The sequence below is a fragment of the Parambassis ranga genome, chromosome 3 (assembly GCF_900634625.1).
Source record: "Parambassis ranga chromosome 3, fParRan2.1, whole genome shotgun sequence".
Lineage (NCBI taxonomy): Eukaryota > Metazoa > Chordata > Actinopteri > Ambassidae > Parambassis > Parambassis ranga.
The window spans coordinates 7,605,135-7,632,313 of record NC_041024.1 but is presented as its reverse complement, the minus strand read 5'-3'; the positions used below and the strand labels follow the sequence as shown (position 1 = coordinate 7,632,313).

The window sequence follows — 27,179 nt, the reverse complement described above, 5'->3', positions numbered from 1 at the left end:
GATCAGGGCCCATTTCATGAAGGAGGTTCAGAAAACTGCAGTTATATGAAGTGTGTGAGGAGACCGAGTATGATATATTGAACCTAAAAACTACCAAACCTGCTTTGTGAAATGGGCCCCCAGTAACAAATCAACATCAGTGACACATTAATGAACATTTGTTTAGAGCTCCTTTAAGAACACCAATGTGCCTGCTAGGAGAGCCAGTACGACGGACTAATGACCTATCATAATGGGAGAGATGGAGATAGAAAAAGGGATAGAGGCGAATGGCACGGCGGCCGGAAGCTTAGGAGAGGCACACGGGCCGGAAGCTTAGGAGAGGCACACGGGCCGGAAGCTTAGGAGAGGCACACGGGCCGGAAGCTTAGGAGAGGCACACGGGCCGGAAGCTTAGGAGAGGCACAGGCACTGGTTACTTACTGGTTGAAGATCTTCAGGCAGATAAACGTACACCTACACTTGACCTAGTCGACGCAATAACTTATGTAAGTGGTGGTGACCACACTGGACTGATGGATGAAGGCAGGGCTCCTCTCAAAATGGCAGTCATCTTCTGTAGGTCACCAGATTAATCTTCCACTTGAATTGAATGACGCAAAGGATTAAAAATCTAATATTTAAATTACTACTGTAAGTTTACATATTCAAAGAATTGACACATTTTTAGAATGATTTTATTCACATTTAAGACAATTAAGATAAATATGAGAAAATTAAAGAAAAGTTGTTAAAAAGAGAAGATTTGGCATAGCAGCCAGGAAAAACCAAGAGTTAGATAATAAAAAACACCTCTGTCTTACTGGTTGTTGATTTGCTTGCTTGTAGATAAGCCTAAAAACAAAGAAAAACAAAAAAGCTTTTAATATCTGCAGAAATATGAAACAGCACAGAAAATCTGGTCAAGCAGATGATTAAATTAAACTTAAACCTCCTGATGCAGAGAAATATTATTTAAAGTGCAAGAAAAGCCAATTTCAAGTTTGGTTTAATTTAATAAATCAGAATATGTAGCCCCAGTTTCTAAGATCAGGATCGATTCAAATTCTGACGTTTCAATATGTGCATTTATAAAATTAGTGTTAAAATCAAAACGGTACAGTTTGTACAACTTCTGTGTTATTTACACACATTAAAGTAAACTCGTATCTTTTCACTTGTATTTATCCTTTGTCAAGATTGTGCTTCACAATTTTTGTCATTTTAACTAAAAGCAGGTGCACGACAAGTGAGGCTCCTCTGCACTAAAACAATGACTGAAAAGAAATCACAGCCTAAAAAAAAAAAAAGAAATCTGAAGATGGTCATTTAAAGGATATTATGAGATTGTTTTAATGCAAGTTTTTTTTTCTTTTTTTTTTTTTAATATTAGCCTGAAAACACACTGACAATGTTTGTTAGCATTAGTGCCCAATGTAGCTTGCAAATAGTGCTTGACTAACCTTTAGATGAGAACTTCCCTTCAAGGTTTGGACAGTGTCCAAACGTCTCGAGCACTGTGGAGCTCCCGCGTCTGATGTCCTCACCTGTGGTAGAAAGAAAAGCCTGTTAAGATGTCTGAAACACATGGAAACCAAAACTTCTTCCTCAGTTAAATGTAAAGTATCCAAGAGTCTTAAACTGGGACACACTACATGATTTTACCCACAATTCCTTGTAAGGCAAAGTCTGCACTAGTTGTGGACAGACGCCATGTGTAGTCGGGCACCACAATCTGTTAGTGTGTTTGGAAACCTCAGCTGCACTCAAACATGTTTAAATTTCTCAGGCTGAGCCTGGATGAAGTCGAGTAGTGTGAACTGATCACCACCTAACTGCAAAAGTGTAGTCAACAGCCAATGAAAAGAGAGAAGATGACAGGAAGTTACTTAAGTTAAGTTAGTTAAGTTATTTACAACATATACATGTGCAATATTTTTTCCCATACTTGAATACTGTATATAGACGATATTTATATTCAAAGGACTGTGCACTAACTTCTGTGTTTATATTGTAAATATTTTTCATACATCTTTTTATACATTGCTTTTTTGCAGTTTAATTGGTTGATGGCTTTAATCTCATTGTACTTGTGTATATTGACAATAAAAAAGGCATTCATTCATTCATACAAACACTGACACATTACCGCCACCAGCTGGTGTGTTTGTAAACTGTCAGCAGTTTGCTGTTTGACAAATCCTGTAGTCTGTAATCCCTCATCAGGAGCAGTTATTGAATCTGTGACCCCTCATCATAAAAATAATCTGCTGATGCCAGTCTGTTAGTGTCCTAGTCTTTTGAAAACTTGTTAAGACTGGGAAAGTCGTGTAATGCATCCCCACGCTGCCAGTTCCACTTTGAAAAGCCACCAACACACAGTGTGCACAATTAAACAGCTTGAAATGAGACTTAGGCACCAACAGAGCATCCAGCTCCTGTGACAGGAGCACAGTTGAAAACGCCGTAAATATGCAAGGTTTAATCTATTTTAAATTCTCAAATTGGAAAAAAACTTACATTACCCCTTAACTAGTGGATTAGAGTTTCAGTGTTGTGGCTTAAATCCTAATTTCTTTAATTACCAGACATTCATTTATAGACAAAAACTAGACTATGGGATTAATAATTGGGCCCTGTGGGCTTTATGAACCTGTGCAGCTTCACCCTGTTTAAAGCATGTTAAAATTGCCAACTTGATTAGTTTGATTGCTGCAAGGTAATCAAACTCTTGTTAAAGCATGGCATTATATCACGGTATAAAAGCCAGGAACAGGCCAACATCCATGGCACGCGGTTAAAATTAGTCTAACAAACTAACACACCTGACAACAAATTAAGCAGCACCCATTAGCATTAGCGGCTAACGTAGCCAACAATTCAAGGCATCAACCGAGGTGTCTGTGAGGTTCAGCTCCACTTGGGCTGAATCATTGTGCTATGCTGGTGAAAATCACATAAACTGGAACATTAAGTGAATATAACCCGACTATGAACCAGGATAATACACCTCCTGCAGCCGTTTCACTGCTGCTGTGTACCTTCACCCTATTTATTTAACTTTAGCTGAGTGTTAGCCTAACAAGCTAATACACCTGACGACAAATAAGCCGTGCTGAGCGGCTAACGTAGCTCACAGTGACACCACTAACCTTTAAGTGAGTTCCAGATGCAGAGTTTGAACCGAGTCGTGAATACCGTGTCCACCTGTAGTAGAGAAACCCCGCAGAGAAGCGTGAAGCTCCAGAAAACCAAACGTCTTCCGTCCCAGTTAAATGTCAAACGTCAGCTTTAGAAAGCCGCGAACGAACTGTGGGCACGTTGAACTGAAACAGCGTCTGTCCGCGCCGACAGAACGCCGCAGCTCATGTGAGGGAGGAGCAGCTAGTAGCTACTGCTAATTACTTATTAGCGTCTAATCCACACTAACGTACCCAACGGAATGACGTCACATACGTTTTTAGCGCCGTTTCATACTCAACGCATGGGTACCGAGAGGTGAGGCAGTCTCGCAAGCGATGTAGTTTACATTTAACAGGTTGTTTTATTTACAGAAGATGTGATTACCCACAGATTTTGAAGCAGCTTAACTGGATGAGTCAGATTTTTGGGTAAAGAAGAAAGAAAAATAAGAAAGATAAATTATAATTTAAAATAACATTTAATCAGATAAAACATTTACTATTAATGTTAATTTAATATAATTACATTACATTAAATCAAAAATGAATGTCAGAACAATATAAACAAAAAATATAAAATAATACACTATAATATATATATAATCATTCCCAGTGGCAAACACAGCAATGCAATACTATCAGTAACCGCTGTGAACAGCAGGAGGTGCTGCAGCTTCTTTCTGGCTTTTGATAAGGAATTGTACAACTTTTGTCATTTTACAGCATTCATAATTTAATTACAAAAATCTTTTAGTCCAGCTTTTATGCAAGATTTTATCATTCAAATATTTTTACTTCATTTTTTTTATTTTGACAATTTTCTAAAAAATCTTGACGTTAAATTTGTTCATTAATGCATTAATGCTCTAAATTTATGGTGGTTTGTGGGAAGTGTAGTGCTGTGGATGAACGCACAGTTAGTGGTGTAGTGTTCAAGGATTTCTTATCAATGGAGTCAACAACACAAAAAGTTACACTCTGAACCACACAATACACACCAATGTTAAACTCAGAAACAGGCCAAAAATCACTCCAACTTTGAGAGCCTGGTGTGCAGAAACAATGAGGAATTAGAAAATTCTGAATACAAGTTTGATAGCGCAACATCTCGTGAGCGTTTTAAGTCAAAAATGGAGTCTGTGGCTTAAAATTTGTAGGAGGAGATACATTTTGCAGATGACCCTGTTGAAGGACTTCAATGTTAAATGGATTTTTAATTTTTGTTAATATTTTGAAAAAGAAACGTATTTGAACAAATACGTTTAATAACCCTTGACGAGCTGAACAGAATGATGCTTGAACGAAGAAAATAAATAAAGAGGGTGAAGGCTGCAAGGCAATCAAACTAATAAAAAAAAGTCATTTCCTATGATTGTTTGAATCAACACTACAAATATACTAAAATCCAATCCAGTGTGATATTTGGATAATAACTTATTAGGGAGAATAGTAAGGATCTATAAATCCAGTTTGGATAAACTGTGAACGTCTCAAAACGTACTTGGAAAAATTTAAATAACTGTCAAATGGACACAGTTATCAGCTTGTGTAGTCCTCTGAGGTAAAAGTCATAGCGCATGCTGCGGGGCATGTAGGTGATAGCGTAGCTGCTTCCAGAAGGAGGAGGAGGGTTGCAGTGAGCTGCTGCCCCTCCAGGTGATATGAGTTCCAGCCTTGCTGAGACGCTGTGGTAGTGAACCTGTGTTCTTCTCAGGTGTGATGAAAACAAAGCGAGTCTGCTGCTCTGTAAGGGCAGGATAAATGTTGTCCAGGATGTCAGACGAACCTGCCACATCTGAGGAGGTGGGAACTAAAAGCACCACCAGGCTCTGCTCTATGCAGTCCAGCACTGCCTCTGACACACCTGTGTACAACCAGAGATCAGCTTGTTAATAATCTGACCATAAATTATAGTAATGATAAAGAAAGCACAGTAACATACCTTCCTCTGCTACAACATCCCGTGTATAAAGACAGAGGCTGTAACCAAAGCTCTCTTCCAAAACAGTCTCCAGTCTTTTCCTGTCATCTTCGGTCAGACCTGTGTCGCTCTTATAATACATCACATAGGCATCGTAGCTTTTTCCATCTGAAAAAACAACAAATATCGCATACATTCTCCAAAATCTACTGCAGCACTATCATGAACACACACAAAATATTTTAAACGGATATCATAAACCTACCTGAGATTCTGTGATAGCAGCCAAGATGGTCTCGCAAGAACAGAGTAATGTCTATTCTTAACTTAACACAAACCACTACTGATACTAAGATTATTATCACAGTGGCTACACTGAAGATGGTCAGGGGGTGGGAGAATGGACGAGCTGCAAAGAAAGGAAGATTAAACCGACTAATTAAAAAATACAAAAAAAGGAAATAAACAATAACAGAAAACCTGGACACAGCATGCCTTTTTGGGTCAGGGTGATGATGACAAAGCTTGAGGATTGGTGGTCAGATTCCAGTTTACAGATATATTGCTTGGACAGATCCCCCTCTGACACTTTTTTGAAAACTAGAGATGCTGTCATCTTTATCTTGTCAGAATCATTTTCCCTAGAAAAAAAAAAAAGAAAAAGAAAAAGGACAGGTGAAAATCCAGAGGTACAGCTGTTAGGTGCAGGTTGATGATGTGCGTGTTTCCAAATGTAGAGCCATGGGACATGTGTGAAATGTTTACCGTGTAAAATTGTAGAAAACTGGAAGACTGTTGTCACTCTCCACAAAAGAATCCCCGCTTAACCAGAAGACCTCATCAAACTCTGAATACACAACAGCTTCACAATCGATCACCACGGTCGAGCCTGGGAGAAAACACAAACTTTAATGTCATATTAAAGCTACACACATTTAAGTGTAGGGCCGTATTACTACTAAAGGTCGGGTAGGAGATTTCATTCTGATGCACTTTTTGTTAAATTAATGTAACTTCTCTTTACAATCCGATAGCAACCAATTAGTTCGGCAGTTTAAAACAAAGAATATTAATCATCTGTGGAAGCTATATAACGCTAAAAACATCAGCCAATCATCCGGGTGGACCCTGCGCGGAGTATTGGCTGGTTGTCACTCTCTTCCTGCTCTGCGCGCACCAGAGAGGTACGTGCATGATGGCCGAAGTCACAGACCGCAGCTCGTCTTCAGGTAATGCGCGTCCATGTGATTGGAAGGCGTGGCTTCGGGGTGAGCTCCGAGAGAAAGGGGCGTGTGTTTATGTTCGAAATCTGGCTGACTCTCACTGAGTTTTCAAAATCTCCTACCCTGCCTTTAAAACTTGATTACACTCCGACGGCCCGTTCCATCAGTGAAAGGCACGGGTAAACCCTCTATAAGGAACACAAAGACATTTAAACTGTCGACCGAGATATTATATTATTATTCTTTCTAGTCGTTATACAGCTCATACATACGCGTCATCGCAACAGAAATGGTCTTGTTCTGTCAGGAAGTGTCCGCAGATTAAAATCAAGTAAACAAAATGGTCAAAAACATGTTACTGGCTCCACTAACACTCACAGTGCAGTCGTATCGCTGGGATTTAAAAGTATATTCCTTCCTCTCCTTCGTATTCTCTGTCCTGCTGCTGCTACTCCTGTGTTCACACACACAGGCACAAGATGGCTCGTTGTAAAGCTCCAGCCCTAAGCTTTCGATTGACAGCTCGTTTGACCAATAAAGTGAGCTAGGACCGACTCAGTACCCACCCCAACCGATGAGTCACTTTTATAACCGAAAGGGGATTGGCTGTTTGTCTGTGAGTCTGTTCGCTCACATGCTAAATCTGACCCAATGAGCGTGTAGCTGGGACGCTAAACTTCACGTGCATATGCCATAGTTTGAGAGAGGGGAGGGGTCCTCAGGAGCCCACCAATAACACATGTGATCCTGAGAGGCGTTAAACGACACACAGAAAAGTAGGAAAAAGGCGTTTTTTTTAAATCGTCTGGAAGGCATAGAAAGAAGAAAAGTTTGCAATCAGTAAATTAGCTGTTTATATAGATTACATGAGTTGTGTTGACATAATTATAGTTATTAAATATAATGTTTTTACACTGTGCACCTGGAAAAATCCCAGAAAATGTCTGTAAAACTGTCATTTTTAGTAGGATTTTTCTAGTATTTGAACCGTTTTGACAGGTGTGTGCTCAAGTGGGGAGGTGATTGGACAGGACAGCCACTTTGCAGCTTTTTCTTTCAACTTCAAGTGCAAGATGTTGTATTAGTCCAAAATGGCAGTGTCTGTAGGTTGGCCTCAATTTTGTAGAATAAGCAGAAGTGAAACCACATCATGCACCTTTATCTACAATCTATGGTGTAAATCCAGGCCATAACTCACCCAAATCTACATGGAACACATCGTTTGGATGTGGTGACAGTATCACCGATTGTCCAGATGTTTCTGTGCAAAAAGAAAAAAAAACAAACTTAAAAAGTGAAAATAAATCATAGATCAACCATAGAAATACAATTCCAGAAAGTGTCATGCTCACTGCTTGGTTTCACATGAAGCACCACAGTAAAGCTCATGTTATACAGCTGACCCTGATACAGGTAAGACCTGGTGCAGGTGTAGACACCGCTGTCGTTCTCTTCCACAGTGGAGATGAAGCTGTCTGTGGGTAATGGGTCGCCTTCCTATAAATATAGAGCATTAGCTTCCTGCACGGGTTTCACACTCATAACACTGATGTGTTTACATACCTTGTGCCATGTAATGCCATTGCTGGTGATACTGGTGTTATTCACAGGAGGGAGACTTACACCAGGGCAGTTCAGAGTGCAGGCCTCCTGTGTGTAACATGTGGAGGAGTACTGTGTTCTCTCCTCGTACTCTCTAGACTTAGTTGGGTGTACTTTTACTTGAAACTGGCTGCTGGCATTCCTGTAATGTCATTCAAATGTTAGGTTTCAGTTACACTTGTCTTCACAGTGAATGTGAAAGTGAATGAAAGAGCTTGTATATTTTCTTTTAGTCATTCAGGCTTTAGTGCTACAATGGACAAAGTCCACCCAGACTGATCAGGTTGGAATCTTATTGTGTAAAAGAAACAAAGAAAAGGAGGAAACCTCTTTCAGACAGGACAAGCAGAATCTGGAATAAAGACTTTGGAACTGACACTTGAAAGGATAAGGCCATATGACACAGTTACACGAAATTAATCTCTTTTAATTCCCCCATAATAGCCCAGTGCCGGGCTTAAAGTTGTTTTTGATTAACAATATGTTTGCTGCAAAATAGTGCCAAGGTCTTTACAGAAGTAGCCTGCTCCCTTGGAATGGCATTTATTTTTTTACCTGAGGAAGCAGGAGTAATTCCCCTGAATTTCTTCAGAAGCTCGGAGGATAATGAGACTTCCCCCCTGATCCAGCACGCCCATCTGCTTGTGTTTAGCTGATGTCACCACATCCTCTGTCAAATTCATCATCTGGGTGGTGTGGATGGTCCATAAGAGTTCAGCATCAGCATCAGCATCCAGTCTGTAATGAGGGCACCACAGCACCACCATCTCATCTGCCTTTACATGTAACACCTGGCGTGTCTGCGAACACACACCTGCAGAAGGAAGTCACAAGTCTTACTTCATGTTACTGTTTAAAGCTATCAGACTTAGAGAGAATCATAAATTCATGACACCTACATTAGTGTAGGTGTTTCCCCATGATAACCTTTTTAAGGAACTAAGGACCACTTTAGAGAGGTTCTAGAAAGATATTTTTAATCTTTAAATGCTCTGACCTAATAAACCTTCATCACACATTAGTCACCATTATACTGATACATGCTCAACCCTGCTGTCTGGCACGTAAATATGTGGTTACATCACAATATGATTTACTACATAAGCAACTATTTATACTCACTACATGTTGTTATTAATATTATTGCCTGTGGAATACAGAAGATAATGCCTTTTGAAAGGGTCTGAATTTATCTGGTGTTTTCCTGCCTAATCTAAGCGATACAAAGAACTTTACACTGCTTTCATATTAACCCTTTCACTTACTCCAACACCAGCCTACCAAAGAGTCTCTCTCTCTCTGAGCAGTGTTTTCAGCTGACATGAAGGAACATGAAGTTATTAAAGGGGCACAAAATGGGACCATTAATGCCTGTTCTTTCACCTCACAGCTTCAATCACAATCTAATCAGTTCATTCTTGTGCCTACAAAAATATTTGTGCCAAATCTGAAGAAAATCCCAGGCATTCCTGAAATATGAGAAGGTCATAGTAACCATTAATCGCCGTTATCTGATCAGTATAATCCACATTTTTGAACATATATAATCAGAGAAATTTGAACTAACTGTCACCCAGTGGTACAGAGAAATCTTTAGTTTTCTCCCCATGAACGACTATAAGCTGTATAGAAAGATGACCTGTTCTTGGACATTTGGACACCTTTTTTTTAAATTATATACCTCCAGACCTAAAGAAATGGGCAGGCCTTTTTCTGAGTGGAACAAAACTCCTCTATGTAGGCCATAAACTGGAAAATATGCAACATAGGCTGTAGATGACTGGTTATACGTGACTTTTAACAACACACTTTCTTTCTTTTTTAAACAATTAAATTATTCACTTATTTATTTTTGTTATATATAATTATGGAGAATGTGCGCTGTCTGGCTGTTTTTGGTGGTTGGTTACGTGGTAAATGTTGTACCATGTATTGTGTGAAAAATATCAATAAAATGCTCAATATATAAAAAAAGAAAACTCTTTAGGAGAACTGGGAGCAAGTCACAAAACTGGAATATGACTTGTGTGTTCAATTTTGATAAACATATTAGTGCAAAAGCTTTAACTGATAACATAATGTAATGTTTTTTTAAACTACATGGGAAAGGTAAAATTAGACAATATTAAGAATTAATGAAAATAACATAGGAACTGGCTGAAAAACTAAACAAAGTAATTAAATCAATTAAATTAAATTAAATTGAATATATGCTGTAATGCTCCAATGAAGAGGTCTCTTACCTGTCAGTGATGTGAGAACCAGCAGAAGCGTAATCTTCTCCTTCGTTGTCATGTCGCCAGATTCAGGATGCGTCTCATGTTACTTAAGAAGCACTACAAGTCCTCACGACGCGTCGTTTGTGAGTCACTGAAGTTACTCCGAACTCTCTTTCTTTAGTGAAGTAGGGCAGCTGTTCTGCAGAAGCACTATCAGGAGGTCGAAAGTGAAACAAGGTAGTGCTGCTAATATTTTTCCCTGCTCTGATAACACGCTGACTCACGGCGTGAGAAGCGAATCAAATATATTATTGTTATCTTGAATAATAAGCTTTAAAAAGCTTACGTCAACTTTTCAACAATTACGTCACTCAAAGGAACCCCTTAAATGGTCAAAAATGTAGATTTGTATCCTACATATAGTGATATAAAATGCTTCAGGTTCACTTTAGAGACAGCTTAAACCAGCTCTGAGACGCACGGAGTGCGCCCTGCAGGGGTGCATTGCTACGGGCAACCGCGTCTCCCAAGCGCTCCTGTCCGAGTTGCAGTCAAACAAACACGGACAAGACAGAATACAGCTCCATCCTGCGATGATCTTTCCGGAGATGACTGACATACTGCAGCTGGTGTCCGAGGAGGAGAACCGGACATCAGCATGTCTCTCCAAAAACGGTCAGAACAAACTTTTCTTCTTATCAGTGACAAAACGTTTATTACGCTGGTCTGTGGACAGAGTGCAGATAAAATGTGCATTTAGGGAAATACATTAATGACGCCTGAAATGCTTTATATTGTTAGATATTGACAGTATATGGACAGAAGTATCCGCATACATTGAACGCCAGATGACCTTACAGAGGGTTAGTCTATCTATCTATCTATCTATCTATCTATCTATCTATCTATCTATCTATCTATCTATCTATCTGCGGCATGTTTACTATCTATCTATCTATCTATCTATCTATCTATCTGATTGGTATATCTGTAACAGGGGGTCCACCTGGCAGGTCTGGGAACCTTCACTTTCTCTCAGCAGAAGCTGGATATTGGAAACAAATTCATAATGATCCAACGACCCATCTTCATCCTGTCTGGTAAACTAGTCCACACTCTGGGTTTAAAGCAGACCAGACCGCTGGCAGCAGGTGAGCCCATTTAAAGAATTATTTTTGATAAGATACTATATAAATGTTTTTTTTGAGTTACTAATGCCAGATTGTTTGAAACAACCCTTTAAGACCCATGTTTTTAAAAGATGACCTCACACGTTGACCAAAATATATCTGAGAGCTACTTGATTCAATTGTGAATGAGACGATTGTGTTTGGCATGTTTACAAAATAATAAGAATGTGTGTGTGTGTGTGTGTTTCAGCAACTCACCTGCCCGTGGTGCAACTGAACTTTGCAGCTGTGTCACAGGAGACTCCATTCAGCCGAGACACAGTGGAGGGCTGCGTTAAAGAAACTCTTCTGCTGCTCTACAGAGCTTTGGCCTCTGAAAAAAACACATTCCTCACCTTTAAGGGAATTGGAGTTCTCTTCTTTAAGAAGAACAAGGTGAATTGTTGGCTCACACTTTACCTGTTAATCTATGATACACTGGTTTCCACTGGTTTAATCTCGTTTGGTGTACTTTAAAGGTCCAAATGAAATTCAACAGAGATTTTATTAATGCCATGGATGGGACTGGTCAGCTGTTGTTTGCTTTCAACAAGGTGAGTCAGTGGATTGTTGTGTTACCTTTGTATGAATACACAATCACTGGTCTTTCTGCCCTTCCAGAGATCTGGAAGCAGCGTGTCTTTACTGTCTGGTGGGCTATCGAAGCTTCAAAGGCCACAGACTGCCAACCCAGTCACCCTGCCAACGGTCTGCTCTCCTCAGCCAGACAGCAAGGCTGCTGACAAAGATGTACACTGCTTGTCAGCAGCTCCAGACCCAAGGAATGCTGGAGGTGAAAGAAAACTTTGCACATAATGAAGTTTGAAAGCACTTAAATGAAACTTAATACAGTCACATTCACATATTTTAAAATTTTATATCACTTTGCTGATAAAGGAATGAATCCAGTGATCAGCCCAGTCTCATGGTAAAATGTGCAATAGTTAGAGCTGAGAGATACATACACCTGTGATGCTAATTCAGCAAACAAATGAACTTTCTTCAATTAATGTTGTAAAAAGTTGTATTTTAACTCATAACACTTTTAGAGGACTGTAATTATTGCCATCATGAGAAGTGATCTTGTTGAACAGCTGCCTCTTTAATGAAGGAAGCCAGTGCCTGTCCAAAAGTAACAAAACACACCCATAAAACCACTCATTGGGTTATAAACATTACAATTTGTGGTTTTATGGGGAGTTGTGTGCCAAAATAGTTTTGTGACTTCCTACAATCTTCCTAGTTGACTGGCAAACCCAGTAAAGATACAGGCTTGCTGTCTTGCTTGCTTGCTTGTGTGGTCTAGGGGACGTATTATCGCCTAAATGTAATGTTTTTAATGAGGATGTGATATCCAGTCTTTATGCTAAGCTAAGCTATCCTTCCTGTTGCCTCACATTTATGGTAAATACGTGCTATCTAGAAGAAAGGTCAACACATTTGTCGACAAATGTGTTGACAAAGGTCAACTCATGTCAAGCTATTCATTGAGGTTGTGTTGTTGTGTTTGAGGATCAACTGGTTGCTCCAGTCGTTTGAGGTGAAGCACTTGTTCTCATGTAAGCTGCAGCTCTTCTTTCACTTTGCAAGAATGGAAAGATACTGGAAGGTTGTGTAAACTTACAACAGGCTGCTGAAATCCCTCTCTGTCAGAAAGTCATAGAAGTTGATGTTCAAATTACTACTGACCAAAGAATGACACTTATTGATAACAGCTTTGGGGGCTGTTATCACACGATGAGTGAGGTCAGTGCTGTTATGTTTAATAGCAGTGAACCCACTCAGAGTGTTGTGTGTCTCTACAGAAGTTCCCCAACAGAGAGAATCTAAATCCCATCAGACACTGCTGCCTGCCAAGCTGAAAGCTGTCAGCCTGTTTGAAGAACTGAATCCAAATCCACCCCCTTTGGAGGCCACAGACAAGTATTGCGCACACAAAGACACAAAAAACACACAGACAGACAGACTAGCTAACAAATGCGCGCTCTGTGGAGCGGTTCAGATTGCAGTGCATTGAGCTGTAGTTTGCAGATAGATGAGTCACTGAGAGCTGAGAGCTCAGTGGTGGTCTTTTATTGTTACTACCCCGAGGCAACTTCCAGCTTCATCAATGATGCACAGCTACCTGTGGGACAGATTCCCTATCTGTCATCACCTCCATGCACTGCCAGCTTCCACACACACACACATACACACCTGTAATCTGTGAACACACAAAAATCAACAAAACACAATAAAATGCCAACAGTAAACATCTGATTCCCCTAACAGGCACACTCCCTGTAATTCTTCACAAGATGGACCTTCCAAAGTAGTGGAACATTTTACGAATATGAGCTGTTCTGGTCACACCCGTGCTGGACAGGTGGGTGGATAGCTGTGTATCTAATCTGTTTTCATGATGGTTTCTATTCCCTTTATCAGTACAGTGAAGGGGAAGAGAGACTAAAAAGGGAGAGTTATGTTTTAGAATTACATTGCACTGGTGGTTTTCTGTTGCATCAGGCAAGGTTAAGCACCACAAGCTAAATACTCAATTATCATGGATGCTAACATTGCTCTGTGTTTTCAGGATGTTTTCATACATATGTCATATTAACCCTTTCTGCGGCTTTGTCATCGTAGGAGCTGTGCTACCTGTGTATGCAGCGTGCCCGGAGAAATGTTCCAGTGTACCTAAGAGAGCAGCAGCAGGCAGACGAGAGAGCTCAGGAGAAGCTGTTATTGCTTAATGAACAGCTGCGGGACAAGCAGTACATGGAGGAAGAACAGGTGTGTGTACCAGCACCTGCATAATATGACAAAATGATCTGAACAAAAAGTAGTTGTTATAGCTGAGGACGTCTCTACTGGTATTTGTAGATGAATAAAATCATAAAATGTGTTTATCACAGCCTGTCTGAAACAACCAGCATGAATAGCTCTCACAACATTTCGCTAAAAGTAACAATAACTTGACAGTGGCACTACATAGCACTTGTCTTGAACCAAAAACAGGAGATTCTTTCTGTAAATCATAAATGTCTGAACTTGTAGACCAAAACTGGCACAAGTCTGAACTGGCACAAACTGGCATGCAGAGACTAAGAGATAGGCATGCAAGATTATTCAAAGTCACACTTAAGCCCTGGGAGAAGTGATCTTAGGTCTGAATGACATTACAGAAATAGGTGGATAAAGGTTGTGTTGAGTTGTACAAAAAAAATGACTTTTTTATTATGATCTGCTGGGGTTACCCGAAGGTGATCTGAGAGTGCTGTAGGGATTTTTCAGTAGCTTTTAATGAAGGAAATAGATCAGAAAACAAAGCAGCACAAAGACTGAGGACAGAGAAACTGCCTCATCACCAGAAGCAGAAGTCAACCAAAACAAAAAACTTCATGTCGTGACCGAAACACAAAATGCTGTAGATTAGCAAGAAAATGACACATCTCCACAACATCTCAGGGTGTACAGCTTCATCATCTTCATAACAGAGAGAGAGAAATGAGCATGTGGGATAGTGTAATTCAAAAATGTAAATGTTTTTGCCAAAATAATTTCATGGTTAAATAAAACACTACCTAATCTAAAACTAAACTCAATGTCCTTGACAATACACTTCCAGGGAACAGAAACTTAAAAGCAATTCATTCTTTATCCTGTAGAGGATGTTGTTCTTTTTCAGTCGACTTAATGATAAAAGTTGTTTGTGTTTTTTTTCCTGACAGGTGAGGCTGAATGAACAACGTGAGCATGCGAAGCAGGTTGCAGCATTTAACCTGCAAATGTCAGGCAGGAACGAGAACACCCATGCTTACGCATATCCTGTGAGTATAACTGGACATGAGAGTAGAAACCTTTACACAGATTCAGTTCCTCGGCTGATCGTCATTTGATCGAACATTTGTGGTCGCCTTGGCATAGGAAAAAGCTTTTAAGCAAAAACATAGCGAACCTGTCTGTGGTTTAAACTAGAAGGACTTCTCAGTGGGGAAAACTTGCTGTAGGTGGATGCTTCCTAGAATTTCACAAGAATATTACTTAAGCCACAAAATCCTTGGCACTTCCATTGTTTTTTAGTCATCACAAATGCTTCCAACACCAGGTCTTCTTTCTGTTGTATGTAGAATTCATTCATCTTCCCGGCACGTCCGGTCACACCTCACAGGAGGATTCAACAGAATCGCTACATGAATGATCTTCAGGGTCAGATTGAGAGCCGTCGGAAACATGAGGCTCAAGACCAACAGAACCGTCTCCTCATGGAGTGCCTAGACCAGGTCCAGCTCACCCAGGAGTGAGTAACAGTGGTCACCATGGAACCTAAATAATCATGTGATGTGATGTGTCATCTGCTTGGTGTATTTTAGGATCGCTTTGCAGAAGGCTCAGCTGCTCCAGCAGAAGCAGCAGAAAACTAGTCATTACAAGAGGGCTCTGGACACTCAGGCAAGAACACAGGCAACAACCCCACTTCCACTTTAACAAGTAGACTGGGTTTTTTTAAAAAATTTTTTAAAGTTGTGGTTTCTCTGATTCTCTGAAGAATTTCAGCACAAGATTATTATTGTTATTGTCAAAGTGCTTCAGTTTTTTTCTGGGCTGAGGAAGGGTAAAGGTGTAGCAGCAGAAGCTGTGCAAGAACCCTTTAAACCCTCATGTTTTCACGTCAAATTATACAGAACACTCAGCGGTATCCTTAAATGTGAATGTGTTTGATTTCCTTTAGGTGGGAGACAAGAAGTGCACAGAACCTCCAGAGAGCCAGCCTGATAGCTCCAGGTTCACCCGCTGTGAAGTAGCAACCAGCCGTGCAGCGAGCCGAGAGAAAGCGCAGGAGGTCACATTTTTACTGCTAAAACTTAAGATTTGAGTTCTGGCTGCACATTTAGGCTGTTGTGTTTTATATGCTGACAGCTCTTCCAGGTAAATTTCAGTGCTGCCACCCAGAGGAAGAAAGAAGAACTGCACACTCGCCAGCAGCAGCTGCAAAAAGAGATGGAAATGCTCAGATACAACAAAATGGAGTGAGTAAACAAAAGTGGAATGTGGATTTGTTTTCTAATACATTCTTATGGCCTGTTGTCTCTATAGGCTCATAATGGACCGTATTAATCGCTTTGAGAAGATGCGGGACATCAATAAGTCACTAGGGGATGAATGGAGTCGCAGCGCGACACTCAAGCACAAGAGGGAAGAAGATGAGAGGCGCTTCCTGAGGTGACGCAGAGTTTCCATAAAACCCAAAACTGTACAAAATCTACTCAAAACAAAAAAAGAATTGAGCCTTAAAGAGGCAAGAGGCTATACCCTGGATAAGCTGTCACCCCATCACATGGCCAACACATAGACAAACAACCATTCACACTCTACCTACAGCAGATAAGAGTCCTCAATGACCTGATGAGCAAGAACTGGAAAACAGCAGCACCACTGTGCCACACTTCACATCAATAACAGAAACACTAAAAGACAAAAGAATAAATGATAATAAAATAAACAAAAAAGAATAAGCAGAGGAAGAAGACGAGGTGACATCAGATAGGGTGGGTTTAAGCCTTCACCTCAACCATCTTTCTTCACCACAAACCCCAAATTATACAAAAATGAATCAAATCAAAAACAAAAAAAGAATGAAACAAACAAGAGAACACAGGGAGGCTAAGAAACTAGAAAAAGAAGGAAAGAAAAACAAAGAAAAGAGCGAAGAAGAAGAAATCGAGGGCAAACAACAGAGAAGTGAAAAAGGAAAAACAGCTCAAAAAATTAAATCAAATACATCAAAATTTCCAAAATAAACACGAAATAAAAAAAGTAAATGCAAAATGTCCTTATGTCATCCCTTTATGATCAGAGATCATAAAAGGATGACATCAGATAGACTTCTTAAATTGATCCTTCAATGTCAGAACTTCCACAACACAGGAGACCTTGCACGACTACCAACATAAATCATCATTAAACATGTTTGTCTGTCTCTGTGTGGTCAGGTCTGCTGGTCAGCTCCTGGTAGATAAGCTTGCAGAGTACAAGCGCTGCTGCCAGTGCAAGAGGAGGACCACCAACTGTGGACGGACCAACATCTGGAAGGACTCTCATTACGTCTCCGGTTCGCAGTTCATGATCTGAAGATCTAACAGCATCACCTGAACATGAACACCTCACAACCACGCACAACCTCAAACCTTACCACATGACAGCCACTAAAGATCAAAATAACAGGTTATACATAAATGAAGCGTGTGGAGTTTATAGCATGTTCTATATTAATTGCTACTTTCCTGCATTAGTCTTTGGAATTTATGTTGCATTTTCCCTAAAATATAATGACTTCACCATCCCATATATGCTTGTCACAATAAAATGATAAAATCTCTTACATGAGACAGTGACATCACATCACATGCTGACTTTTTCTGTGTATGTGTCATTAACTGACATGTGAATTACATCCGAGCTGACAACTGAAACAGCGCTGCAGTAAAACAGGGTGTGTGAAGTTTAAGGTGCCAGTGAAACAATAAAATACAATCCAGGAAACCCAGTAACACGTTACAGTTTAAAAGCCTTTCAGATGCCAAGACACTGCATATTGGCTTAAAATATTTACAACTGTGGAGAGTCCTCTGATTTTTCTTTTATACAGATAATCATTATTCTATATCGGCTTTAACCTTTAAGATAACATGTGGCGGCAATAAAAGCTGCTTCTCAAACTTCTTCTGCTTCTCATTTAAATTGCCAGTGAGATGAATAACATAAAATTAGTGGTGTTCATGACCTTTCTTGTTTTACAAACAGTGTAGGCACGCAACCTGATTCACCTGAAGTGATGGGAACTTAAGAGAAATGGAATTAGTGACAAGGCTAATTAATAAAGTGCATCTGACTCAGTGTCAGACATTTGTTTGTACATGCACTGAGCACCTCCAGAAACTACCTGGTCGACCAAACACCTTGTAACACCCTATAACTTAAACATCACAGACAAACCTACTGCAACAGTCTCTTTATCGCCATAAACATCCACTTTGTAGTACTATAGCAACCACAGCCAACACCTTAGCAACCAAACTCAAATCTCAAAGCAGTCTCAGCAGCATCCAATCTCTGTTATTTGTAGCTATTTATTTAAGTATGTACCTGCATGTGCACATTAGGTTCTTTTTTTGTTTCTGTCACATAAAGAAGTTACAAAGGTTGGAAAAACAATGTGGAGCAGTTGGTGTTTGGCTTGAACTAAGAAAACACAGGTTGTTATAAATAATTGCGAGCCTATCATGAATCATTATGGGTCGAAAACATGTTGGAGCAAAGATAAGTGAGGAAAATAAAACAAGATAGTCATGAAAGTATGTGTGTGTTTAACTTTGAGGAAAGGGTTCATGCGTTGGGGAGTTTCTGTAGATGATAAATGCTGTGTTACAGGATCCTGACAATATTCTTCTGGCTTCAGTCCCAGTTCTTTGTCAAGCCAGAACTCCCTTAATGAGCTCATGGAGGCATTTAGAAGGTCTCTGTGCTGAAACAGATGCACAAAAATCTGCCATCGTGACAAACTGGTGGATTAATTTACTAGCTGCATACAGATAATGTGTGTTTTGTTGTGTGTAGGCTGTGTAGTCGTACAGAAACATCCCCCCTCATACACCGGAAAAAAGGGGGATGCACCCAGAAAACATGTAAAAACTATGGAAACAAATTTATAGATACTGCTGCAGAGCAGGTAACATTTCCTGTGCAAATATTTTTATGTGCACGTGGAGAGTACATAATGTAGTCATATAAATAGTCATGAACCTGTCAGACAAGAGTTTGAACCAAACCAAAAAAATGTCCTGAACTTAAAACCAACGTCAAAAAAAGAAGATTCATGTCTCTGCCTCGAGTGTCTGCATGAGTGGGTGTAGAAGCGATTCTCTTGGGGCCCTAGATAAAATTCTCAGGGGGCCCTCAAACTACTGTCCATCGCCCTCATATAATAAATAATCTGACACTCTCTTCCTCTCTCATCTTCCTCACTTCCCGCAGAAGAAGACAGTTTTACCTCACACATATTATACTGACAGACCATGCTCTGACACAATTGGATGATAATTCAAGGCAATTAAAAATAACGCACCACATTTATACTGTATTTACCTACTTTACCTGAATGTTAATCGGCCTGTCATTAATGGATAGACAGACTAGTTAAGGTACCTAATTTACTTAAGAGAAAGTAAGGAGCCAATGCACCAACATTATGATTGAGAGATATTATAAAAACACTGCACACAGCGCAACACCTTCATCCTCATCCAGTCCTCTCTCTCTCTCTCTCTCTCTCTCTCTCTCTTAGTGCACAGCATCCAGCTGTCTGTCCGCTTTGTTGACATGGCCCAAAAAACTTGCATATCTCCTGTTTAGTCTCTTTGTGCTTGTGGTAGTAGGTTTAGTTGTTATTTTTGTCCATGACTGTCAGCTATGAGGTCCAGATGTAGACAACTGGATTAACTGCTTTTCCATCTGAACTACCTGCATGATGTTACTTGCAATTTTTCATGTTTGACAGAACAAAACAGTCCTTTAGACACCACAGGGACTAAAGGAGCTTGCATCATGTGCAAAATCTGAACGCATGCAAACGATGCGCTGCTTACTGTAAAATCAGCTATAAGCTATTAGCTAGATTAATTGAAGCTGGTAGGTTAATATCACAACTGCTGCCACAATAAATGACAACAAAAAATCACTCTGGACAAAAGCCTTGTGAGACTCTAAAACTCATTTGTACATCATCTCATTTCTAGCAAGGATTTGCTCACTGGGTGGTTTCTTGGACTTGGAGTTCAGATGAAACACTGCAAAGTTTGGGGACTGAACTAGAAAATTAGTTATGTGTGGAGTCATCATTGTTTTTGGAGTGCATTATGCAGCTATTAGATGGGTGGAGGGACGCAGGAGATCAATGACAACATACTTAAAATGTATGCAAATGATGACTGCTAACAAGTGGAGGGGGTTATATGAGGATGTGCAATTTTGTTCCGCAACAAATGTCCCAATAAATTTAGCTTCAAATTTGAGCACTGTTCTTCCTGGGAACATCTGCCAAATGTATGTCTGTGTCCGTTTCCTCTGCATTTTGTGATGTGTGCGTTTCCTTGTTCTAAGATTCCCAGGCTACAGTAGATCTAATAGATATTCATCCTAGCTATGCAGGCAGATGGTGGTTGGCTTTTTGACAGTTAGTGTCCAAGCTCCAATTCCGATCCAGATGTTCCCACCCTGTCTGCACGCCATCCTACAATGACCACAGTGCAGTCTCCATAAAACAAACACAACATGATAGTGGGTAGGCTGCAAAGCCAGCCAAAGATCATCGGTTACTCTTTGATAGAAAGTAATTGGGATCACTGTTGGTATGCTGACTGGACCCTTGTCATGGGTGATGTAAGAACTTGCTTTTATTAAAGGTAATTCTTACATTTGTGAACATAAGTTTGCAATTAGAGGCTAATTATGTCCGATTTCTAAGGAGTTAGTGGAGACCAAGAAAAGCTACAGTGAGAGGACAATCATCAGAGATTGCTGTGTTGCTTTTTCATTTTTTTTGCCTGCATCTTAATTCAGTTTAGATCCTTCAGAATTGATATTTGATGTGTGGTTTAGTGGTACTAAAGAAATCTATAGGTTAGTCAACATCTTGCACAATAATTTTGTAATTGAAAATTAAAAAACAAACACGCGACAGTATCAAAATGCCCAAAAAACATTTTAAGCCAAAAATTGGAAATGCATGACGTTATGCTTAAACTTTCGTCTACAAATAGCCTGAACTTAATGATTCATGTATTCTGAGACACTGAAATATTGCGACAGAACTCTAACCTCAGCCCTGCACTGTAATATTCTCACATCTGTAAATGTATAAAGATGTTTATAGGAGCCAAAAGTTGATAAAGCAGAAACCAACAAGTCTGCTGTCGAGAAGATTATGCATAGAAGCCTGTCAAAACATCTCAACATGTCTCCAAGATATAAAAAATGATGATGATTGTTGTGATGATGATGATGATGATAATGAAGAAAATGTGCTTTTAATCTTCGAAAGCCAGATCTGGTTTTGATTGAGTCATTTTCAGAACATCTGAGAACCGAAAGCTCTCGAGCCCAGAAACGGCCACGCCTGCTCCCTCAGCAATTCAGCAGTGTGTCTTACATCTGGATAAGTGAGAGCACAAAGCAGTCTGCAACACATGGATCTAGAGGCTCTCACGTCTGACCATGAGCTTCATTTTAATTATTACAATGACATTTGAGCACACGCAGTCAACAGGAAAGTTACTGCATGCACATTTTAGTCTCAGTAAGGCTTGTCGTGATTTAGACAAAAAAATATAGCCTTGACTTTCAGCTCCCTCTCTTCATTCCCCCTCCATCTCAATCTCTCCCTCCTTTATCTGCATCTTTCTTTTTCTCTGGCCAGCCATCAGATCAGTCTTACTGTTTTCTTCTCCCTCTGGTTCTCCTTTTCTCTTCTCATGTTTTACTTTCTGACTTTGATTAATGTGCTTCTCAATGACTGCCTTATCCTCCACCACTTCTCTGCATTTTTTTTCCCATTTTCCTTTCATCTATCCTTTGTGTTCAACCATCCTTTATGTAGAACCTTTTCAGTTAAAGACATACAGACAGCTGCTGACACAATGAGCCCATTTTGGCTGCAAAATCGGTTGATTGGCATGAATGTGCTAACATTTGTGTCAGTTTTGTGGTTAGAATGCAAGCTGACAGTGCTGTGATCTGCAAGGATTAACTAAACCGAATATGCCTGTTGTATAAGGGTAATAGCAAGAATAAGAGTAACAGTAATAGTAACTGATGTGAACTAAATGTACTTTTTTCCTCAGGCTTGTCTTTGGGTGCACGTTATATTTGTGCGGAGCTCATAATTCCACACTAGTTCATGCCTCTTTATGGTCAAACTATGCTTGCAGGGTCTCTTAAACTCCTGCCTTGGGAAGGGGGCATGGGAAGTAGGAGAGTAAATGACTAAGTGATGGAAGAGGAGGAAAAGATAACACGCCTATAGTACATGTAAATGGTGCTGCCTAATGACTGTTCTTTTAAGTTTGTCATCTTTCATCAAAGAAAGAAGTGTTAAAAAATCAGGCAATAAAATGTGCTGATTTATTTTATCCTGGTTTGGTGTCCTGGCAGAAATTCAGCTTTATAAGTGCACAAGAGAAAGTGAACCTGCAGACAGACAGCTGCACAGACTGTTTAGAAAGCCCAAAATAAAACAAAAAGTTTGTTCTAAGCAATATCGATGTACCCATGGGCTTCTTTGTTGCTGTAAGGTCTGAAAACTACCTTCTCTTTCTTTCACAAACACCATCGTACACAATACTGCACGCAGGCCTCTGTCTGTGTCAGCACCTGTTAATCAACTACAGTTCGTGCTTTCCAATCCTTCCGCACTTGTTCTGTGTCCTTTAATAACTGAGTGTGTCCTGCTGTAAGAAGGCTCCCAGTGAGCAGCAGTATCAGGTCCAGTCTGACAGCACAAGGTGGAAAGTTTTTTCATACATCAACAGTTTGGCAGGTTACTCAGGGAGGGGCCCACTGGAGGGTTCAGCACAAATCCAGCTGCAAGCAGATCATTGTAAAGGTATTGCAGCACCGTGACTGATTACACCGCTGCTCTGCCTGAACAGAAATGCCACATCAGTGTCAGCATGTGTGTTTGAATAGGATTCAGTGCATTATCTCCAGATCAGCCTCCTAAGTGCCTGCTGTTAATGAGTTGTGAGTTGACAGATGTGAACAGCTGGGAATGGAGGCAAAAGAAAAAAAAAAGAGAGAGATGAATGTAAAGCTGATAACCTGCCAAAAGGCTGACATTTAACAGCTACAGATTGACTGTGGATTTGGTTAAGATTTCAGCTGCAATACATTAAATCAGTCCAAATCAAGGTTAATATCGCTGTTGGATGTGCAAACAATATATTTGATGGGTCATTTTGCTGCCTCCGAGCCAAACATATCTACATTATTGTTGCTTTATTGCCTGACCATGCTAGAAAGGAAGATGTTGCATACGAGCTACAAGCTGATAGCCAAGATCCCTTAGAGCTATGGCTCTCAGGGGTTCTTTCCATTTTCTCTGGACTCTGTCTTCACTCATTAAATACTTTGACGATGGAGTAAGTGAACTCTTACATTCAGGTTTACACTAAAACAGAGGAGAATTAAATAGGGGCTAACATTTGTTATTCTGGCCTTGCCATTGTTTCAGATGTTTAATTTTCGGATTGGCTTTGACCAGTGGTGCAACTTTGCACATCAAATTTCAGCAAGTTGGCCTAGATGCCAATAATATGGTCAGATTTTCCTCACCTACATGAGCTTTGATTCCAAGAAATTACTTCACTCTGCTTTAAAAACTGCTATGAACAGCCCATTATGAAACACTGTGTCCTCATAATCATGGTAAAACCAAGCCAGTGTGTGTGTGTGTGTGTGTGTGCATAGCTCAGGTCCAGATCGCTGACTTGAAGTGAAGCCAAACTGGATGCAGGCCATTTCCTGCCATTGCCCCTGGTCCATACTGTTTGTATTCAATATTGCAACACTTACTTCAACCCCAGCTTGATAGATTGCAGCGAAACTGTAATCAGTCCTCTTTTCAGGCAGCGACCCCCTGAAGGGAAATGTTCGATTACATGTGTATCCTACTGAGACACAAACTGCAATACGTACATCCATCTTAGTCAAAAACTGATTAAAAAGTTTTTTTTTTAATTTTACTAATGTTACAAACTAAAAGTGTAAAAACTCACGTGTGGGTGGTTAAGAACTCCACTTGTACATGTTCTCACACTGAGTGGCATGTCACAGTGGCACTTAATGATATATCCTGTTTTTTCTTCTGGTAAAGTGAGATTAAATATGTGGTTAAGACCCACTTTGATGTGAGGAAATCACACAATAGCCGGAATTAACTGTATAGGGCTCTGACAGGAAAAACATAAAATACCATGAACATAAACTACCAAGGATGGAGTGATAACGTACGAACAAGCGGACTAACACTGGAACAATATTCCTACTGTCATAAAAAACATGGAAAACCCCTTTGTCGGAATGACGCAGAGGTCTCCCTCCTGCTGTGAACACACCCCTTCCCACACGGAAGCTCTCATTAACCCGAAATGCTCCGCACTTCCTGCTGGTCAGCGATTGTGCCCTGGTTAAGGGGTCACTATGGCAACGTGGGAAAAAGGTCAAACGATAGCTACAGAGAGAAGCTTGTCTGGCGTGGGCACAGAGGCAGACTGTGCTTGTCGGTACTCAGCCATGAAAACATACATGCAATGGATTGCATATAAAAAAGCAGCTTATACATCTGAGAGCATCTGACACAGCAGAGAGGCAGATGATGTTCTCTCATGTGAGCCTAACAGGAAACACTTATGATGAACAATAGTTACTGTTTTTTGTTTCTGAGCCATAGAGATCGTTTCAAAGGGATTTCCTGCAGCCCTGCCTAAAACACTTGTCACATGTCTTCACAAGACCTAACCCTATTTTTATTTCTATCTACTTTCCTTAAACTTTGCACTTTTGCACAGTAAGCTCCTTTCCTATCACCTGCTGAGTTATTATGCATCTTGCTGTGAAAATGGCTTTCATCATGCTCTGATTCCTGAGATTAACATCTCAAACCCTTCTGGGGACCTATAAGCTTTTTAAAGCTTTTAGTAAAAGTTCAACATCTTCTGATGTATAGAAGAGCTTAGAAACACTGCTAAACACCAGGATTTAGCTCAAAGCACTCGGTCGTTGCTACTGTAGCTGACTTTCCTGGCTTTGCTTTGAGTACAGGACTGTGGTGGACAGCTTTGTCACAGAACCATCTGCTGCTTAATGTGGCAAAGATGAAGGAGTTGTTGTGGACTTGAGGAGGGCAAAGACACACGGGGCTCTGTGGCCAGAGTGTGGACATTGTGGAGGATTATAAATACCTGGGAGTGTTTTTGGACTACAAACTTGACTGGATTAAGAACATTAAAGCCCTCTACAAGAAGGGCCAGAGCCGGACCATGCTGTGGATGTTTTATGAGTCTGTGGTTGCCATTTTGCTTGCTGTCGTGTGCTGGGGCAGCAGACTGAAAGCAGTAGACACAAACAGACTCAATTAACTCATGAGAAGGGCCAGTGACGTTGTAGGGGGTGGAGCTGGACTCCCTGACAGCAGCGCCAGACAGAAGGATGCTGTCTAAGCTGCAGGGGATCCTGGAGAACAGCTTCTACCCTCTCCACAGCATGCTGCTGAAGTGCAGGAGGACTTTCAGTGCAGACTGATCCCTCCTAAACTCTCCACAGGAGGTCATTCCTTCCTGTGGCCATCAAACTGTACAAACCCCTCCCTCTGAGACCAGACAAGCTGATCTAACACATTGTCTTACTAATTACATCCATATCGGATGTTATTTAATGCTGGTATATTTTACATGCTTGTGGTATTCCAGTTATATATGACCATTCTTTGACTTGACTGTTTTTATTACACTTGCCAGTTTACCTTATTTTATATTTCTAACATGTCATTATTTCTGATTCTGATTTAAGGGACCAAATGTACCAAGCCCTTTCTTTATTCAGGTTGAGCATCCAACTGAAACAGCTAAAGAACATTGTTTGCAATTAAAGTTCAGAAATCCCACATGTACAAGCTAAAGCCATTACATAATGTGTACACAAGAAGGGCTGTATGAACCATTTGAAAGGAGGCAGGAGCTGAGCGGATCAAGCAGCTCAACAACCTGGAAATGACTCATAGTCCCTAAACCCAAACCCCATCATTAACATCCCCCACACCTCCCACAGAGAGACACACACAGTTAGGACAATTAGGTTTGGACTAGAGAAATGGAGATCATTTCATCATCATGAGTGCAGAGGAGGGGGGTCATTGTGGTTTGCTGGTCCAGAGTGATCTTACTGGTATGCTGATTGACTGCGTATTGAAGCCTGGACGGACTGTATCTGGATGGCTGGAAGAGTTTAACCTCTGACATTTTAGCTGTGATATCATCAGAAATACAGAGAGGTGAACGGAGAGAGACAAAGAACGGTCTCCTACCAGAGATGGAATAACAGGAAAGCTCCAGCTGAATACCAGTCATTGTGCTGATGGTGTTTTGGGTTATCTGAGTCACACAGAAAAGACACTAACATGCACTGTCCTGGCAGCTCTGCTGCAGAGATTAACAGTGTCTCCTGTACAGCAGATGCTCCTCTTTCTTCTCACACTGACTAAAATACTTGTTGTCTCCCTGAAAGGTCCACATGCACTCACACACTTGAACTGTGGGAAAAGATATTATCTAAAGATGTGATCTGACTGTGAGACAATAAAGGATGAATGTCTTTTTGGCTCTGAGAATGAGACAATCTCTGGATGACAGCCCTGTAAAAATCAGTGTACAGACCCATAGCTTTTAAAGATGGATGGGAATCAGAAACATTCCTGAGATCTGGGGTCTGTCACTTTTCTCAGTGTGTGGTTGCTCTCTCAGGGATGGGTGGATGCTCGTGGTGACTCAACTTGGTTCAGGCTGGAAACACATACAAGAAACGACTCACAGCATCCTTTTAAATGCTGTACATGTGAATTACAGAAAGCATGCCATGCAGATATCTACTGAACAAGTATTGGCAGGATAGACAAAATGATGCAGATTTGCTTTTTAGCTTAGCATGAACCACTAGCCTCCTGACAGCAATGCTTTTTCACACACCACTTACAACACCCTAGGGTTGACTTCTAAGAGAAGATGACACAGCAGTCAGCATGTGTCAGAGTGCTAATTTAAGAACTGTCCCTCCAATAACTTCTCTAGAATTTAGCT

At 40.4% G+C, this 27,179-nt stretch overlaps 2 protein-coding genes across 4 annotated transcripts; one reads left to right on the top strand and one right to left on the bottom strand.

Annotated features, from left to right (window-relative positions):
- Positions 1 to 3,621: 3,621 nt before the first annotated feature.
- Positions 3,622 to 10,362, bottom strand: LOC114433813 (interleukin-18 receptor 1-like). Its single transcript, XM_028402533.1, has 10 exons — positions 10,151 to 10,362; positions 8,463 to 8,721; positions 7,869 to 8,049; positions 7,658 to 7,802; positions 7,504 to 7,566; positions 5,848 to 5,971; positions 5,578 to 5,723; positions 5,348 to 5,491; positions 5,104 to 5,250; positions 3,622 to 5,025 (listed from the first exon to the last, which is right to left on the bottom strand). The coding sequence occupies exons 1-10, from the start codon at positions 10,200 to 10,202 to the stop codon at positions 4,730 to 4,732; spliced, it is 1,557 nt and encodes a 518-aa protein (XP_028258334.1). The 5' UTR covers positions 10,203 to 10,362; the 3' UTR covers positions 3,622 to 4,729.
- Positions 10,359 to 18,341, top strand: LOC114433812 (coiled-coil domain-containing protein 81-like). 3 transcript variants are annotated; one of them, XM_028402531.1, is made up of 16 exons: positions 10,359 to 10,801; positions 10,928 to 10,989; positions 11,124 to 11,277; positions 11,507 to 11,691; positions 11,775 to 11,849; positions 11,917 to 12,088; positions 13,104 to 13,218; positions 13,567 to 13,660; positions 13,921 to 14,067; positions 15,006 to 15,104; positions 15,405 to 15,574; positions 15,648 to 15,726; positions 16,007 to 16,117; positions 16,195 to 16,304; positions 16,372 to 16,497; positions 17,268 to 18,341. In XM_028402531.1, the coding sequence occupies exons 1-16, from the start codon at positions 10,720 to 10,722 to the stop codon at positions 17,404 to 17,406; spliced, it is 1,920 nt and encodes a 639-aa protein (XP_028258332.1). In that variant the 5' UTR covers positions 10,359 to 10,719; the 3' UTR covers positions 17,407 to 18,341. The 3 variants fall into 3 exon arrangements, with proteins under 3 accessions (XP_028258332.1, XP_028258331.1, XP_028258333.1); XM_028402530.1 differs by having other exon boundaries at positions 13,101 to 13,218; XM_028402532.1 differs by having other exon boundaries at positions 10,730 to 10,801; positions 11,140 to 11,277; positions 13,101 to 13,218.
- The last annotated feature ends 8,838 nt before the right edge of the window (positions 18,342 to 27,179 follow it).

Excerpts from the sequence above, each read along its gene's own strand:
- LOC114433813 (XM_028402533.1), bottom strand. The coding sequence starts at position 10,202 with ATGACAACGAAGGAGAAGATTACGCTTCTGCTGGTTCTCACATCACTG. Across the intron at positions 5,972-7,503 it reads TGTGTTCCATGTAGATTTGG|GCTCGACCGTGGTGATCGAT; the intron begins GTGAGTTATGGC and ends GTTTTCTCCCAG. Across the intron at positions 5,026-5,103 it reads GGATGTTGTAGCAGAGGAAG|GTGTGTCAGAGGCAGTGCTG; the intron begins GTATGTTACTGT and ends GGTTGTACACAG.
- LOC114433812 (XM_028402530.1), top strand. The coding sequence starts at position 10,720 with ATGATCTTTCCGGAGATGACTGACATACTGCAGCTGGTGTCCGAGGAG. Across the intron at positions 14,068-15,005 it reads AGTACATGGAGGAAGAACAG|GTGAGGCTGAATGAACAACG; the intron begins GTGTGTGTACCA and ends TTTTCCTGACAG. Across the intron at positions 16,498-17,267 it reads GATGAGAGGCGCTTCCTGAG|GTCTGCTGGTCAGCTCCTGG; the intron begins GTGACGCAGAGT and ends CTGTGTGGTCAG.